The sequence below is a fragment of the Rhagoletis zephyria genome, unplaced genomic scaffold (assembly GCF_001687245.7).
Source record: "Rhagoletis zephyria isolate East Lansing unplaced genomic scaffold, Rhagoletis_zephyria_1.1 Rzeph_scaffold_07002, whole genome shotgun sequence".
NCBI classification, from domain to species: Eukaryota; Metazoa; Arthropoda; class Insecta; order Diptera; family Tephritidae; genus Rhagoletis; species Rhagoletis zephyria.
In genome coordinates this window covers 1-18,156 of record NW_016164085.1, presented here as the reverse complement: position 1 = coordinate 18,156, position 18,156 = coordinate 1, and the positions used below count along the sequence as shown (strand labels likewise).

The 18,156-nt window shown below is 40.3% G+C and overlaps 2 protein-coding genes across 3 annotated transcripts; one reads left to right on the top strand and one right to left on the bottom strand.

Annotated features, from left to right (window-relative positions):
• Nucleotides 1-6,771: 6,771 nt before the first annotated feature.
• Nucleotides 6,772-8,677, top strand: LOC108373744 (uncharacterized). Of its 2 annotated transcripts, none has more exons than XM_017629687.1 (3): nt 6,772-6,978; nt 7,029-7,699; nt 7,942-8,677. In XM_017629687.1, the coding sequence occupies exons 2-3, from the start codon at nt 7,148-7,150 to the stop codon at nt 8,281-8,283; spliced, it is 894 nt and encodes a 297-aa protein (XP_017485176.1). In that variant the 5' UTR covers nt 6,772-6,978; nt 7,029-7,147; the 3' UTR covers nt 8,284-8,677. The 2 variants fall into 2 exon arrangements, with proteins under 2 accessions (XP_017485176.1, XP_017485177.1); XM_017629688.1 differs by having other exon boundaries at nt 6,784-6,949.
• Nucleotides 8,678-10,536: 1,859 nt separating this feature from the next.
• Nucleotides 10,537-17,436, bottom strand: LOC108373745 (putative leucine-rich repeat-containing protein DDB_G0290503). The gene is made up of 4 exons (XM_017629689.1): nt 17,108-17,436; nt 12,330-12,549; nt 11,664-12,249; nt 10,537-11,568 (listed from the first exon to the last, which is right to left on the bottom strand). Exons 1-4 carry the CDS (start codon nt 17,182-17,184, stop codon nt 10,778-10,780), a joined length of 1,674 nt encoding a protein of 557 aa, XP_017485178.1. The 5' UTR covers nt 17,185-17,436; the 3' UTR covers nt 10,537-10,777.
• Between the last annotated feature and the right edge of the window lie 720 nt (nt 17,437-18,156).

Genomic DNA, 18,156 nt, shown 5'->3' with positions numbered 1-18,156 from the left:
AAAAATTGGGACGAAAATTGATACAACAGTAACACGATTGGTATAATACACATAACCTCAATTTGAAATTTAATTGAGAAATGTAAAAAATTATTTGGCAAGATAGGTACAAAGCCCAATATATTGCCTTCACGCGATTGGGATACCAATTTATACTAAACTATGCCTTAAGACTGCTGTTAGTGATTTTGTGACTCTTGAAGTGGCAAGCGGTGATGGTATCTTCCCAACGCTAATTGAGAACAGCATTGGTGATATTATCGATTATATGGTGCGTCTATTTAGAGCTAGTTGTACTTGAAAATTAGGGCTACGAATTCTATCGTGATTTTCTGATTATTCAAATATCTGAAAAAACGAAGCTCAGATATCCGGATATATAATAGTTTACATACTTACATACATTCGGATACCCGAATAGTGAGTAGATCAGTATATCCGGATACATATTAGCAATAAAATAACAATTATTTGTGTAATGACAAGTTCTATTCTTTATGTTGCTACTCGAAAAAAAAATTGAAAACATTCGGATAACAAAATGAACGGATATTAACCGGATTCCCGGATTTTATCCGCATACACGAATATCCGCAATAAACGCATGAAAAGATACGCCGAACTTTGGTTCAGCTACCCTTGAAAGAACAGTGCTGGAATACTAGCCTGACGAAGTAAAATACCATAGAGTTACCCCAGATAGGGGACGAAGTTCGAATTCCCATCTGGACAAAACTCTTTTTAAGACTCTTAAGTCATGTGTGCTTGCAAGAGATTTTTGGTTTGGACAAGTTGTCTGATGGAATGATTATAACGTCCTAATTTTTCCGTAGTCAAGGGACCGAAACACTAGGAAGAACTTTTGCATGACGTTTTGATGAGCTTGAATGTTTGCCAGGTCTATCCTTCACCAATGAAAACAAGATCAGCTTCTGTCCATAGGGACAGGGGCGTTAGCTGTGTGGAGTTTTGGGGCATGCGAAGAGGTGCCGTGAGTCATGTGGCGACTCTCTGCATGTCGGGCAATGTTTTGGCACATCTTTATTGATTCTTCTCAGGTATGAGTTTAGCCTGCTGCAATAGCCAGAGCGAAGTTGGGATATTGTGGTGCGGGTCTTCCGAGGCCGACAAAGCTCTGTCCCGTCCACGTCAGGTGGTTGTGTGGCCAGAGCGGCATTCACAGGTCGAGAGTCTATATAACTCGAGACCGAATCCCTGTGAATTTCGTTTAGGGCCTGTCGGTTTGCAGTTGCATCCAGAGGTTGTTTTATGAACCTCTGGACTTCGTCCGTCGGTTAGTAGAGATGCCTTCTGGCGTGCTTTGTCGAGGGCTTTTCTTCCAGCAGTTGACTATTTGGGTGCCCGCGTCTGTGGCACTCAGTCGCAGTTCGAGGTGCAGTGTTCTGGCGACCCCACGGGCGCTGCTTAATATAGAACCGGCCGGCCAATGGCCTTTGCCGTATATTGCCCACAACGTTTCTTTGTCTATGCCTCAAATGTTATATTAGGCGAGCTGATGCAGCTGCCCATAATCTTGGTAAGTACGTCGTCGTTCATTATGCAGAATATCGAATCGTCTATCTGCTCAGCCAAGTGCGTTCCCCTACGATCGTTCGACAGGCTTGAATGCCAAAGATCGTGGTGAGCGTTAAAGTCGCCAACTAACGTACGGTTTTCAGCTCTGAGGAGCGCACCTAATTCAGGGTGATATCCTGCCGGGCCCTTGGTGACAGGGAGTATAAATACGTCAAATATTTCGAGCTCGACATCGCCTGAGCCGATTGCAATACCCTGACATTCCAGGATGATATCCCTGCGGTCGATGTCTGCTTCGGTAAGACGATACTGGCACACAGACCAAGGGGTTTGGAGAAATGGATGCCCTCCACTTGAACCCAGATAGGTATGTGTAGTGGTACACAAACTGATCAACGATCAAGGAAGATAGAACAGGTACGGAACTCGGCACTAGACTTTCTTATTTAAATAGGCAGATGAACCTGCCTCGATCGGCTTGTATCTCAGTCGTTGTCGTCAAGCTCCACTAAAGGAAGACCAAAGAAGCGTCCAGCCTCTATAGGGTCTGTCCACAGGGACAGAGGCGTTAGGTGAGTGAGGATTTGTGGGCATGCGAAGAGATGTTTCAATTCGCGGAGTGTCTCTCCGCATGCCGGACACTCGTTAGACACATCCGCATCTAGTCCGCTACAACAACAACCACAGAGTTTCAGGCTGAGGTGCAAGCAATCTCTACATGTGCCTACTAAACCTCGGAGAAAGTTTGAAATGCGAGTTTATAGTTAGCATTCAGGCAGCCAAGCGGCCATCAGAACCCCGCTCTACGTTATGATCATCTTAGGGATCATCAAGAAGTGTCTAGAAACTCTTAAACTCTTGGCGGTAGATTGGCTTAGACAGACAAGCTATGCTCTTTGGCTTTCCTTTCGCTTGAATAAGGTACCCTCTGAATTAGGTACCCTATTGGCCTTAACATAGTCGAACGTCTTATTTACAGACATATCTTGGACTCGATAGTTAGGATCTTATGATAGGGATACAAAAGATTTTCTAGATCGCGTACTAAGGTTCACAATGAGATATACGGCCACGATAGGTGTTTAGAAGGAAGTGTTCACCTTTTCTAGTATCCACATATATACAAACATACCCATTTAGCGAGAAAAAATCCCTTTGAAATGAGCATTAGTAGATAAGAGAAATATGGCGACTACCAAAAAAAAAGAGAATGGCACGCAATCAATAAAAATTAATTTCAAATATCCTCGCCTTATTTTATTTCTAAAGCCGCAACAAAATGTTTGCAAATCTGACAATTGCAAGGAGCTGGCCACAGTCGCGAATCCTCCCATCACCTGCTTACGCACACGCTCTGCAAAAGGGGAGAACATTTGAAGAGGGAAAAGATATTAAAAGCACGACAGACGAGAACGCACGTCAAAAATGTGAAAATGGTACCCAAGGGGTGCAAATACAAAGCAAAATGAAAAGATTGGGGTCCCAAATTTGCTCGAAACCTTAAGGGGCAACGCAAAGTACCTAATACTGAAGAATAGTGAATGGATTAAAAACGAAAAAAGTTGTTTGTGGCGAAAATCAACCACCAAAACGATGTGAAGCCAAAAAATATTTGGCCAAATGGAAGCAACGCTCTGCTTGTGTCGTCTGAACCAACCAAAAATTATGAAGTGGTTATTTTTGTATCTTTTTTTTTGCTTTGATTTAGTATTTGAAAAGTGTAGAATTCTTAAACTTTTGTGTGCTTATAGCCATTCCAAATATGTCTGCAACTGACAAATTTTCGACATAAGCATACAATTATGGCAAGCGAAAATTGTGCTAATGTGAGGCAGGTTTTTATGGCATTGCTAGTATGGTGCCAACGATTGCAAAGAATTATTTATTAGCGAAATGGTTTATAAAAAATAAAAATCATTTTACATTGAAATATAATTTAGCTGTAAATGTGTAAGACGACTTGCGAATGTAAGTAAACTCGATTTCTTATCCGAATGTTTGGACTAATATTGGAAATTTTAAGGATTATTATTAACCGTTAGTGAAAATTAGCATAGTATAGCCATAATAAATAAATAAATAAATAAATATTCTAAAAACCACAAACACCCTTCAATGGTGTGCTTTGCAACATTTTGGCTAATTACAAATTTGCACCACGAAAAGCGAAAGTCCTCAGAGTTACCAACACATAAAAGTTCACAAACACAGCAGCAAACCGAGTTCATCCAAGTGAGATGTTGAGGGTTGGCTACAGCGCTGCATAATTACTAGCAGCAATTTGCTTTACAGCCGGCAAGTTGGCAAACAAATAAAGAAAATACGAATCCCAGCGCAAATCGCGTGATCCCAGAAATGCGCACGACCCACCACCACTACTGCCACCAACTCACCTCACCCCAGGAGTCAGTAGAGGCCGCGAGTTATATGTGCTTTCAAGTGCACTTCAAAGCAAATATCAAGTGCAATCTGCAATAACACACGAACGAATGCACACGTCGTAAACTACAAATGGCCACGTTCAACAACAACAAAGCTCTCGTCTCCTTGCTCTTCTGCACGCAACGGTCAGACCAGTAGAGCGAAGTATATCAAATTGTGTATGTAAAGATTATAATTTCATTTTCAGGCAAGAAAGAGAAAATGCAATAAAATCGATTGTCCTTGAGGGAGAAGTAAACGGCATGCGGCAGGCAGCTGGTGGATGCCAAGCGCCGAACGTGAAACACATTGCAATCAGTATGCTTTCGTACTACGAAAAGGCTACAGAAATTGAGACAGCTGACAACGAAGTGTTAGCTATGTATAAGCATTTTATTGATTTTTCAAAGTGGCAATGAGGAAGTAGAACTTTTTCTTGGAATAATTAATGAACAGCTGGTACATTTTCAACGAAAAAGTTGTAAAGGATTTTGTAGTGCATACTAGTAAACATAAAAGTTTTTGAACTCTGGCCAGCACCTACACATTCGCAGGCATATGCATTTTTTGCTTCGCTTGGCTGACTCGGCCGCACCCAAAGTGTCTGCTGCATGCTACCTCTGTGTTCTGCATTCGACTTTGGCTTTGCTTTGATTTGCCACAAACTTGCCGTCGTTGTTGATTCATGCCAGACACATATTTTTAAAGTTTCTTTTTTTTCATAATTCCCTTAAATCATTAAGCATAAGACGCATGCATATTCCACACATTCCTAACCACACCCCTTTGAAATTTGTTCCTTCCTGTAAACGATTTTGCATAGGTACCTCATAACATGTCGTACACTCACCTGCCATCACGGTATCCGCGAGATTGTATTTGGTGCCTGTTTTCGGAAAGTCCTTCAACTTGCGATTCGTCAGTATTAACTCGCCGCTTAGGTGAGCCTCCTCCAGGATGCGTTCCAGCGAGCGAGCCAGCTGCGAATGTGCCATGCTACCCATGCTCGCGCTGAGTCCACCAATGCTTCCACTGGTGCTATGGAGCCGATTATAAACGGCTGCCGTTGCAGCCATCCTCGCTTAGGCGTGGTGTTGAGCTCTTTTCAACCGCAGCTACTTTTCGCTTTTGTATACTTGTAAATTTTGTGATTTGTAGCTAGAACGCGATATTTTAGTTTAATTTTTCACACACACTTTTTGGCATACTTGTTATTTATATTTTTTCATATAAATTTTCCAATAAAACCAAGCATCAAACACATGGCGTTACCCAAGTGAGCACTTCCCATACAAACTTAGAACTTTTCTCACACCTTTCTATTTTCACACAATCACACACCACTTTTCCCCCAAGATTTTCCTGAGAAAAATCCGACGAATCTTCCGCGAAACTAAACAATTTGAATCGAAATTCTAAAATCGAATGAAAATCATAAACAGCGGCCAGCGAAGCCAACCAGTTCTTTTCGGCACCAACTTAGCGTTGCCAATTGATTTCGGCCCCTAACCAGGCCTGCCATCTTTCCTCAAACCATGCCTTTACTACAAATGGGACATACTTTTTCAATTTGGCGCAGTGTCTATTTATTCAAATAAATTTAAGGAAAAGGTCTGAAATTTAATAAAAAGCATTTGCTTAGTTTTTACCATTATTTGAATACATTTGGGGAAATGCGTTGAGTACAATTCCACAACAAGGTTTTCAGGCTTTCAGCGATTTTCAGCCTTTTTAATCACAATATGGCAGCTAGGGTTAGTGGCAGCCCTGTTCCAAACCGATTAGGATCGATTAGGATTGTAGAAAGTGTCGATACAGCAGCGCATGACAGGCTGGTTGTGCAGTGCATATCTTAAGCTGCCATTTACACGGGTGCGGTTTACGACGTTTAAGTAAAATGTACCAGCCGTGTAAAACTTATCTTTGTTAGGAACTATCGGGTGATTTCAACTATCGATAGTTAGTTCCTGACTGATTTTTAAAATCGAAGGAAATTTTTCACTCATTTATTCATTCAAAATGATAGAAAAATAGTTTATCAAATAGGAGCTGGCCTTTAATTACGGTCTCAAGTATGGCAGTACACTTTCAAAGCAACTTGTTATAGATCAACAATCTTTGAAAAAAGAAATCGAGCAACAGCTTCAACAATAAAATTGTCAAAAATCAATGGTAAATCCTGGCTATTATTGGGTGGTTAGAGCGCCGTTTTTTGTTATGTAATTTTGATTCATACGTGTTTGCGTGAGTAACTCAACGTCTCCACCTTCTTCAGATTCTGTTAATAAAGCTCTGTTAAGAGAGAAATGTCAGCGAAGACCGCAAATTTTGCATTGGTGAACCATATCTGTCTGGTCGAATCTCTTACCATCGCTGTATTAACATCAGCTGTCATTTCGTAGCTTGAGAATTTTGAAAGTCATATGTTAAGGCAGCGAATTGGGCCCTTGAGAAAACGGGACAAAGTTACAGAGACGTTTGACACATACTAAGCCACTTTTAGTAGAAGGTGGAGACATGGGGTAATGTAGCAATTTTTTTATGGTGTGCAAGGTGAATCTATACAAGGTGGTTCTATCGGATCCGCTGATTTCACGGCGAATTTTTACCTTTTGTCAAAATGATGTGTCTTTTGTAATTCTGCTTTGTACTGATTGTCAATGTGCGTATCGTTTCTTGTTGTAATTTTTGTTTTTACTCTTTCAACAGCACCTTGTATTTGTGATTATTTTCATAATTAATCGATTAGTCGAAAAGAAAGTTACGATAAAATTATATATATCGTTCATAGATTTTGCGATTAATCTTCCCGCACTACCACTGACGTGTTGCTCGCTGTCAAAAACAACTGATATGAAAAATAAACTCTCTCGCCGAATGCGTACGCGGAGTAGTTGGACCTTGTTTTCTTAAAATGTGTAAAACGACAATAAAAATTATCGTTTAAATGTCTAAGGAGAAATGTTTGGAGGCTGAAGCAACTAGGGGTCTTGAGATTATTTACGAACAAATCACAGGAAGGTAAGAAATGCGTCAAAAAAGTTTGCTTTATTTATCAATGTCGTTTACAGGTTATGTTTGTGAGCTTCCCAAAATATTTAATTCTACAACAATCCAGTGAATTATATTTTGAACATTCCCAAGTACTCACGCTTGTTGGTAGAAGGGCAGGCAAACAAATTGTAACGGCATGATTGATCGGCTGTACAAGCTGATGTGGCTTGTACTGCATATACTAGCCAGCGTATATGAAATCTTTAGTTTTCTAATATTGCGTTTGCAAGGTTTAGTACTTTGGTCATATGACCTATGGCACAATAGTGCGGCGATAACCTGCCGCGACCGCGCGTATTTGCAACGCTGCAAAGCTGAATTAACGAAATTACCAAAACATCTCAATTTGATCATTGGGCCTGATTCACTTGCACACGTAAATGAAGCGGTTTTGGAACGCATTTTCACATATGCTCACATTGTCGGCATCGATTGCGTCAGTTTATATGACGTGCGTGACGAAAGTATGGGACATATTGTCCTGGAAAAAGTATTTATGGCACAAAAAGCATTTTGGAAGGAGTTACGACCAAACCAATACGAATGGAGCCTGCCGGAGTATGAGCCAAAGGGCCAAATAAAAGACGAATGCAATAGTAATGGATATGTGGGGAATGGTTCAATTAGTAAAAATGGCAGCGCGTGCAATGGCGATAGTTATGACAAAAAAGCACACGCAAATTTAAAAGTGAGTAATTCATTTTCTATAGTCATTCTTTAAGATAATTCCAAGCCGGAAATTGGCATGTGGTGTAAATAAAATTTTATACCGACTCTCGTTTAATTCATCTTATCAGCTCCGCGAAAATACTATGTACTATCGTGCTTTCCGTATCAAGTAAAAGAAATACTGATAATGCTTTTGTAGCTGTGAATTTTGAAATATTTTTTTGTATTTTTAATTCCTAATAAACTTTTATTTTATTCCAGATTTATAAACTTACCGAGCAGCACAATCGTCCTCTGATAGTTAAAATCTGCCGTAAATTATTTGAACATCGTAATACCTCTAATGTGCAGCACTTATTGGAAGACCGTAAACAACTCGAGCAACACATTAGTGATGAAGTAGCACAACATATGCAATGGAAATTTGTAGATCCAGAATTGAGTATAATTTTCAACAGAGATACGTGCACTTTCGGGGTGTTACCATGGCAGACAAGATTCACAGAATTCCATACATTCGAGACTGGGCGATACATGAATGCAGAAAGCTTCGCCAAAGTGCTGTATAAATATTCAAAATGTGAACAGCGTTGGGGAAAATAGGTTTTTAAAAAATTATGGGCAACTAGTGCAAGCACGAAAATTATGAGATGGGGAAACTATTTTAATATATAAATACATTAGTATAAGAAAACAATGTGTGCGCGTGATAAACTGCATTGATAGTAAAAAATTCACTCAATTGAATCGGTTGCACACAAACAATTAAATTATACTAGAAATATGTATAATTGTATAAATTACAATTTGATATGTACTATTTTTTGGTTTGTTTTCAATTAAGTTAAATGTATAGAACTATTTGAATCACATTTTTATTACCATACAAATGATAATGAGCAAAAGCGGAATATAAATACATACATATATGAAATTGAATAAAAAGTTGATTTGCGAATAAATATGCGTTGACTAAAAACGCATAGAACATTTAAAATGTTGTGTTTATACATAGTATGAATGTACAAACTTTTGGAATGGTGTGGTTCAAAGATATTGCTGTAAAAAAGGTTTTTAACGAATGCTGCTGTAGTGACAGTACTTGAGTACTTGGCAAGATATAAATCTGAGTCATTCTTGGTCGGTCTGTTTGATTTGTTTGACTGATGTTTTAGCTGGATTTAGCTTCAATAGACACAATGTTGCTCCAGAACGTCACCTCTCGTGTGGAAGGTGTTTGGTAATGGGTGAACTTTTCCAGTTTTTTGAATTGGTTGAACCATTAAATAAAAATAAATTTTTAGAAATAGTATTGCTCTTTTATCATTATTGGATTTTGCTAAGTTGGAAAAATTCTTCCAGATCTGCAGTAGGTGTATTATGTAACTTCTAACGATAAAAGAAATTTTACAAAAGCTTAAAACACACTTTTCGTACTTATTTTTCTATATTCTTTATGTTAAAAACTATTTAAATAATTTTATCAAAAATACAGCCAATAAACTGCTTTACCGACACATGAAATTTTGCATACAGTTTGAGAGCCTTCGTACTGTGTATATTGTTGATATCCGGAATACATTTGAATGCTACCGCTAACAGTAGTTCCGGTTTAAAATTCACATTTCAGCATAACTCAAAACTTTTTTTTAATAATTGGTTGCTATTGAAGTCAACAACTCTAGGGCCTTCTTGTTTTGATGAGTTTAGTTCGTTGCCCGTCGCCGTGAAGCGGGCAGTTTCAACAGGGTCGGACCAAAGGGAGAGGGGTGTTAGTTGAGCTGGAATGTGAAGAGGTGGTTGGTGTAGTGCGGGGAGTCTCTACATGTCGGACACTCATCGAGTCTGAACAGATAGCTGTTGAGGCGGCTACAGTATTCAGACCGTAATTGGGCCAGGGTAACGCGGGTCTTTCTTGGCAGTTGAAGCTCCATTTGTGACACAGGTGTTGATTGGGCTCCGATCACGGCATTCATAGGCCTGGAGTTGTTTTAGTTGTAGCGGCTACTAAGCCCCACTCAGGTCGGCTTGTCCGTCACCGTTGTCGTCAGACTCAGCTAAGGGGAGGCCCAGGAAGGATGGAGAGCAGGCTGTCGAAGCTAACTCTTGAGAATTGAGCGAGGAAAGGGGGGACCACCCCCTATTTAATTTTCCTCGGTTTGCTGATTTGGTGTCTAAAAATTACTGACGAATGTCGACCACTCAGAAAATTCGCTGACCACTGTTTGAGTCCCTGTGGGATAGGGGAAGCCTCAATGTCTTCTGGTAGCGTGGAGAGGCTGACGGTGCCAAACGCCTGTGACACATCCAACGCTACTCGGATCTGACAGGGGCGTTTTCAGTTCAGGCTACGAGTAATCTGATAGATAAGCGATTGAGAATTTCAGTTTGTATGGGAGGTGCTACGCCTCCTGTTCCATTATCCACCACTTTTCGCCAAAATACGGAATTGATGACATATGTAGCTGTGTCAAATTGCAGAACGTTAGCATAAGCGGTTCCAGATATAAGCGATATGAGAATTTCAGTTTGTTTTGGAAGTGCCACACCCCCTTTTCCAATACCTATCATTTTTCGGCGCAAGTAGGGTATTTACAATTTATGCATCCGCACCAAGTTTCAGTTCCCCAGCATAATTCGTTTTAGAGATATATGATCAAGGTAAATTTTGTATAGCCATTTTTTACAACAAATCTAAGCATCTTAAGCAATAAAATATTTTTTTTTTCGGCTAACTTGTATGAGGCGGCCCACTGTGCGTCGCAGACAATGCAAGCGTGAAGAAAAATTATGCCGAAGGTTTCCTGATTTGCTATAGTTTGATTAAACTTAAAAATATTTTTAATAAATTTTATTTATTAATACGAAAGAGAATATCTAAACTAACGGTTACGTCTTATAAATAATAGCTGATAATAGCCAAAAGTGTGTTATTGTATAATTTTTTTCTGGTTAACAGTGGATTGGAAGAATGAGTCAGTGTGTGTGTGTGTGTGTGATGAATAATTAAAATAAATTGTACAAAGTATATCGCATTTTAATTTCTTGCAAAAAAAAACCAAAATATGTAAATGATCCTCCACGTATTTTTAATTACTTATTGATCTGCGCTCCCGGCATGACGCTTATTCAACAAATTCACCTCTGTCTCATATTCATTTTTTGCAATATTATGCGGTCCTGGTCCCGCAGCAGGTATTTTCTCCTGCATCACATGGAAGGTGTTACGCAACTGTTCCAGCGATTCGGCGAGTCCTTGCTTAATGGCTCCAAATTCCTGTGACATCAGAGAGAGTTTGCCCAGCAGATAATTCAAATTTGTATCCATATCCAACATGCGTCCCTTAATGTCCTCCACCTTATTGCCCATCGAAGCCATGCTGAGGAAAGTACTGTTCACGAACACCTCATTACGTCCCTGCATTAGGCTAAGCAGATCCTTGTTGTCGATGATCTCGGCATTCATAATGGAAATTTGCCGCCAGACGTGGCTGATTTCGCTTTCGATAGTCGAACTGAGATTCTGCATTGTTTCGATTTGTCCAGCAATTACGTTCTCGTCCACAGCGTCGAAGCGTGCCTTCAGCAAGTCGACGATCTCTTCTCGTTGTTTGTCAAGCAGATCGTTGATCTTTTGCACTGTCTGTAAGGTGCCAAATTCGACTTTGCGTTGCGTGTCTAAAACGTATTCGGAATTGGCCATCAGAATGTTATTGAATTTGCTGAAGATCTCGAGGCCATCGTTCAACTTGCTGTAGCTGGTGTTCATTTCGTTGTAGAACTTCTCGAGCGTGTCGGCCTGCTCGGTAACGCCTTCCAAAATTTTAGCAGCACCAGTCTCAAGACTTTGCTCGGTCTCCTTGATGAGTGCGGCTGTGCCAGCTTGCGCTGTTGGATAAATAATTTGTGTTAATAATAGTTCAAGCTTGTTTAAAAATTTTGAGTATTCTTAGTCTGTGAACCCCTATCCTCACTGCGCTTACCTTGCTCTGTCACACTCTGCACATTGGTCTTCACATTTTCGATCGCAGCGAGCGTATCGTTCGTCAGTCCATGTATTAATTCTTTGTCTGCCTCCGACAGTCCTTCATGGGGCTTGGGTTGCGCGCGTAGCTCTTGTATGCCAGTTGCCAGCTCGTCGAATTTCCCCAAAACTTTGTTCTCGAATTCGGAGTTGTCCACCGGCTCTGGCGCTGGCGCTGGCGTTATCACACTATAGCTCACCAGTTTGTCTTCAATTTTGGTAAGCATTTCTGCAGTGGATGGTACACTCTTAAATGCTACCTCGGTCTGCTCCATCATATCCTTGGAGGCGTCCAGCAGTTTTTCGACATTCGAGGATAATTTTTCTATATGCTCGAGCATATTTCGATTAATTTTCTCCTGTTCGGCAATAAACTCTGGCGACACTGCTGGTGCTTGAATGATGGGCGCCGATGGAGCGATTGCTTGGCCACCTAGCGGCATTGGTGGTCGTTTGTAGCATTCATCATTCTCGCGCATCCATTTGAAGATGTGCTCGAGTGTTTCGCCGAGCTTTTCAGTTTGAATATTGTACTTTTCTTCTTGCTGTAGAGAAAGAAAGGAGTAAAAGTGTAATGTCTATGTGATACCCAAAGTAGTATTTTGGGATGTTTTATTTGACTTACCGTTATCAACATTGTTTCAATTTGGCTGACTCGCTCGTCTAGACGCCCAAATATACCATTAAGCGGTTCGAGATTCTTTTGCCCTTTCTGTAGACTCTGTAAAGCTTTCTTTAGTAATTCGCCAAGCGCTCTTTCACGATGTTCGTGCCGTTCCAATTTGTTGTCCAACTGGTTGTAGGAATACACGAGCGACTGCATGGTTCCACGTATATCATCTCGGCTGGAAAGAAAATATATATACAATTAGATTAGTGTACACACATCAATATGTAAATAGAGGCAGGTTTCCTAATGATAAACAAATTTTGCTTCCCTGAAGACCTTCATTAGACCTACTATAATGCAAACACCATTTGATATATTCAGCTGTTGGTTTTCTTTCATCAACTTCTTCCCTGCCGGAAATTTTCGAAGTTATGGAGTTGTCTTACTCAACTCCTGGTGCAGGCAGAGTAGGATAGAAGTCGAAGCAGTCAAAATTTTGACAATGAATCTACACAAGTTTCTGAGAGCCATGTTTTAGACTTTTTCTGGCCGGTGACTTACTACTATACTACTTTCTCAGACTCAGGTTCGTCAAGCCTATCCAATGCTAAAATAATATAAGCAGTAAGACTCAATTTTATGAGAGTAAAGCTAGTTTCTAAATGAATCTTGAATACACAGTAGACTTCGCACCCCATTTAAATATCTGTGAGGGTTTTCTAAGGGCGATCTTCCATAGTAGGGCAACAAAACCATCCAGCGAAGGCCGAAGAGAAGTATTGCGCGTTTGACGGATAATTTTAGTAACCTGCTGAAAGACCCACAGAAGTTCGAGCAGATAGTTTGGTCGAAATTAGAAGTATGTCCTCTTATCTTCACACTTCGTTTAATCTTAAGTCCGCAGGAAGAAATATGTGCAATCCTGTCTCTTACTGCCAAAATTACTTAACATCATGGTGCCCTTAAGCACAACGGATCAATTAAAATGCCTTGATCAGCGCTCCGAAATGCAAGCGTTCAGTACCAATTGCCAGTGTGTGGTGGACACACTCGTCACCTTGGTCGGGCTCGAGGCCTATCTAAACCACTGCCGTACTATGGGTCCGGCACCTGGTTGCCATACAACTCCCTGTTGACCCATTGGCGATTCTCCCCGTATTTTGGTGTTAAACCACAACCATCACGTAACTCCTCGAAGGGCCGCACCATGAACAGACCGAAGTAATCAACGCAAGCAGAGGTCTGGTATATACACACTCCTATGTAATGAATGAATACCTCCGTGCATTTAAGGTAATACAAAGTTCTTTAAAGAATTCTAGGCAAATGTCAGCCAACTTCCGCATTAATTAATTTCTGCAGCTGCGAGATGTGTGGGGCGTGCAGCCTATGATCATTTGCATAGACATCAGTCAGCACCCACCCCAAAGACTTTCATTTTTAAGCGCCACTTGGACGATCACCCAATAACTGAAACAACGCAGCGGCAATTTTGAAAATGATAGATGATGATACATTTATGGCGTCTTTGACTTTTACAACTCAAGCGAAATTAGCATAAGAAAACGAAGTGAAGACTACCCTGCCATACATACAAATAAACCGATGGCTTGATCTTAGCCCTTTATGAGTTTCCTTTCATGTAGCAGCTTTGCCAGAGGCATTCATGCATTAGGCGACCAATTATGCAGAATAGTCACACGCGCAATGAGCGAGTGCCCAATTTTATTGCCTCGACTGACTGACGCTGCCATTGGTGCCATTTGTTTACATGAAAAGAATCATCAAGTCGAATGCAAACATTATTGTTTACTCGGCATGAGACGCAACTCAATTGTTGCCCTCACTGGCGGTGCCCTTAATCCCTACAAACATAACGGGCGGCGCGCATGTACTTAAATGCAATTCATCCAGAAAACGCTGCCCAGCGCTCAGGGTCAAAGCTTTGGCTGGCACAGCGTTAATGCGCTGCAGCACTTGCAACTTCCTCGGCTGGGCTGCCTACTGGCAAGCGTAGAGCAAGCCGCCCAACGTTTGGTGTTTTTTGCGGCAGTACACTGCAATTACGTAATTTGTTGGCGATGCATTTCGTCAGCGGCGAGCTGCCAGTGAGTAGTGCGCATTCATTAATAGACCGACAGAGTATTCTGAAAATAAATAGAAAAGTTCTTTTTTCTCGTTTTTGAGGAGTGATTGTGTGCTGCTACATAGTTGCAATATGATGAAGTAAGTAAGTAAGTGAAAACCACACACATGGCATACTCGCTCGCCGCCATTGCATATTCAGACAGTCCCACATGTACATACATATGTACGCATGCACATTTTTAGCGTACAAAGGCGCATACTTGTGTGCAAGTAGTACTTAGAAGTTAGGAGATAAGACATTCGACCAACAACGCAAATGCGTCTATTTTTAGTGTCTCTGACATGCAGATTAATGAGTTGCGTTTTGAAGTAACTTCCAGTAGATTGAGTGCTTGATGTGTGCGTGCTCTCTTTTATTATAAATATCTTTAATGAGTTTTCCTTGTAATGTTGAGAAGTTCTACTTCATATGTATGGTTTTTTTTTCTGTTTGAATTGGCGCCGTCTATTAAATGAAAAATTAGAACTATAAAATCCTTAACCTTAAATCGCCTTTGAAATTCGAAGAAACTGTTTTGTTGAAGAAAGATTATATTTGAAGCGAGATCGAGAGCGTACAGTTGCCATCAAGGTCTAGTAACTCTTCTCTTATCGTACAAGAATCGCACTCTGTTAATCACTCATCATGCCCATGCTGGTGTAAGGCGCAGAAGCTTGAACAATGAAACCAGCCAATGAGGCGGCTCTTGGAGTTTTCGAGGAAGATTTACGGGCCTTTACGCATTTCCGATGGGGAATACCGCAGACGATGGAACGGTGAGCTGTATGAGCGGCTACCCCTGTTTCGTCATGTAGTACGCTTGGGCAGAAGAGCCCCTGTTCTCAAAGTATTCAACGCGGGTCACTATGCTGTTAACAGAGGAAGATAAAGACTTGGCTTCACTAGGGAATTTTGTGGGACTCGACCAAAATCGCTTATGCTGGATTTCCACTAGGCATTAAATGGCAAAAATTGTAATGACGAAGTTCGGTTAAAAAAAGTCATCACAATTCATTTTCACATGGCATTTTTTGAATGCCTCAAATTTTTTATCATTTCAGCATTAGGCTTAATTTCAGCACAGACTATGGGAATAAGTTTCATTTCTGTCTTGAAAGAGATTGTCCTTAAGGGGAAATGGACTAAGTGAGTGAAAATAAGTAATGAAACCGGAGTTTACCGACCTTTAGTGATAGCCAAGGTGAAGTTAGGTTATGGTGGCTGCCACTACCCTCGCTCAGCACTGAGAGGAGGCACACTTAGGCCGCCGCAGGCCTATTGTATTGCCCTACATTCTTCAAAATAAATTCGTAATTATAATGAAAGTCACACATTAATAGACGCTAGCTGTACTCACTTCAGACAGACATTCGATTAAGTAGTGTTGGAACGAATGCCGGCGGACCCTGGCCAATGCCATGGTGGCATACATAGAATATGGTCGACAACGTTGAGATCCTATACATCGCGGCAGCTATGAAAGTAGTTGATCCTATCTATATGCTTTCCTGAACGCGGGCGCTGTACACCAGCTTCTATTTATTTGCTTTTTCGATAAAGTTATTTTCCAGCAAGAATGTGAAGGACGATAGTGGAATGCACGCACGAGAGCGACACTGATCGCAGACAAGGAGGTTCAATTGCTTTAATAACTTCCTGACTACCAGAGGCGACGGCTACATGTTAAGCGAAGAATATATAGCCACAGAATACCAATAAAGGGTACCATCGTCTATGGTTTTAATGGCAGATGAAGCCCAAATAACTTTTATTAATTTTCATTAAAGTGTTTGCTGAAAATGGAGAATCTAGCCGAAATTCCAAAAATCTTTTTGAAGATTGTTAAACAAAATCCGATATGAAACTACAAAAAAATTGCCAAAAGCTTTAAAGGGTTCCGTCATATTTTGAACCCGGCATTGAAAAACTTTAAAGGCGAGGTAAACATTGAATGGAAAGTAACAACTGTGTAGATCAGGAGATCTGCACAGATCTTGAAAAAAAAAACATTTCGGGCAGGAAAATAGCTCAAAAATGCTGATGCTGCTTTAGAGTCAGAAAAGTCCCAGAATTATGAGTTTTAACCGGGCCTGGGCGACGCCGACTGCGCAGTACACTCAGTTTAACATCGCGTGTTCGTGTACACGAAGCTGAAAGCGAACATTAATCACTGTTTCTTAAGGAATCGCTTAAAATTCTTTAAGCTAAATCACTACCTCGCTACCAGCTACCTCGAGGGTACTGCGCAGTCGGCGTTGCCCAGGCCTGGTTTTAACCTTCACTTTGAGCTTATAAAAGACTATATTTCTCTTTCAAATTAGGAGTCGTATTAGAGTCCAAGTTATGACGATTTTCTAAGTCTTAACAACAAATATTATTTATAATTATGATTATTAACATTTTTTTTACTTCTACGTGAACTTTGTCACATTTGTTTAACTCAGAATTCGTGACACCAAAAGAGTCCGTCTTAGAATCATATTTATGAAGAAAGAAACTCATTTTAGACTCTCAGCGCTCAGGAAATTGCTTAAAGTGTACTTTTGTCTGTAGCACTACAAAATAATTGGAGACTTTTTCAGTATTTGTAATCTCAGTTTGGAGTTATCTCAAATTATTTTAGTAAATATCAAGAATCTGATTGATATCTTCAAAGTCCACTTACGATATATCAGCTCGTGTCGTGTCCAATAATCCAAAGCCAATCAAACATAGAAATAGTATACCAATCAGCCGACGCATGGCTATGAACGAAACCGCGCGTTGGCGCGTCTACTGGAAAATTTGCAATTTAAAGTACAAACTGAATGCGCTGCTTGCTGCTTGCTGCTTGCTGCTCCTCCTCGGTGTGTGTTATTTATGATGCAACTCTGCTGAATTCCAAATCTAAAAGAAGAAAAATAAAACAAACAAAAAATATGTAGGCATTAGTAGAAATTGAGGGAATTTGTGAGTAAATTCGCACACTGGTGTTGACTGAATGGCATGCGTTTTACGCGTACATACATAGTATGTATGTATGTATGTACATATGTACGAGTATGTATGTACGGGTGTTTGAAGAGTACTGCAGTAAAACCATTAAATGCAATGGCATTCTGAGCGACAACAACAGCTGCATGCAGCCAGTTCAATGCCTATCGGATGCAACAATTTGCTGCTTCATTTAAATATTTGAAAAATTGTTTGATTTCCTTGGCAATCGAATTGAATTGGATGCAATTGAATTCAGATGCAGATGAAGATTAGTTGCTGTGTAGAGAAGCGCGGTGAAGCAGAGAGGGGAGTATAAGTAGAGCTGTTTTAGAGTTTAGAATAAGTGAAGGATAATTTGGGAAACTGCTTGGTCCAAATGGAAATGGTTATCACATTTTGCTTAATTTGTGAAGATGCTTTTGGCATTGAGCCATTTTATCAGAGTTCGTAATGGGGGAAATACATACGTACAACTTTAATTTCATCTTATTTGTTTTCATATGACTTCCAATTTTGACTAAGAGATTTATTTGTTTATTTAGCTTGCAAATATTCCATTTGTATAAGCAAAGAAAGTAAGGTAAACAATATTGCAGACTTTAAACCAAGGAATGAAACCGATTCAAAATAACGTTCCGGTTTGGGTTTCGGTTTTGCCAAGTGTTTCGGTTTCGGTTTTGGTTTCGTTCTTCAAAATTTATTTCGGTTTTGGTTTCGGTTTCGTTCCGGTTTCGGTTT

Excerpts from the sequence above, each read along its gene's own strand:
- LOC108373744 (XM_017629687.1), top strand. The coding sequence starts at position 7,148 with ATGATTGATCGGCTGTACAAGCTGATGTGGCTTGTACTGCATATACTA. Across the intron at positions 7,700-7,941 it reads AAGCACACGCAAATTTAAAA|ATTTATAAACTTACCGAGCA; the intron begins GTGAGTAATTCA and ends ATTTTATTCCAG.
- LOC108373745 (XM_017629689.1), bottom strand. The coding sequence starts at position 17,184 with ATGCGTCGGCTGATTGGTATACTATTTCTATGTTTGATTGGCTTTGGA. Across the intron at positions 12,550-17,107 it reads ACGACACGAGCTGATATATC|CCGAGATGATATACGTGGAA; the intron begins GTAAGTGGACTT and ends TTTTCTTTCCAG. Across the intron at positions 12,250-12,329 it reads TTGAAACAATGTTGATAACG|CAAGAAGAAAAGTACAATAT; the intron begins GTAAGTCAAATA and ends CTTTCTCTACAG.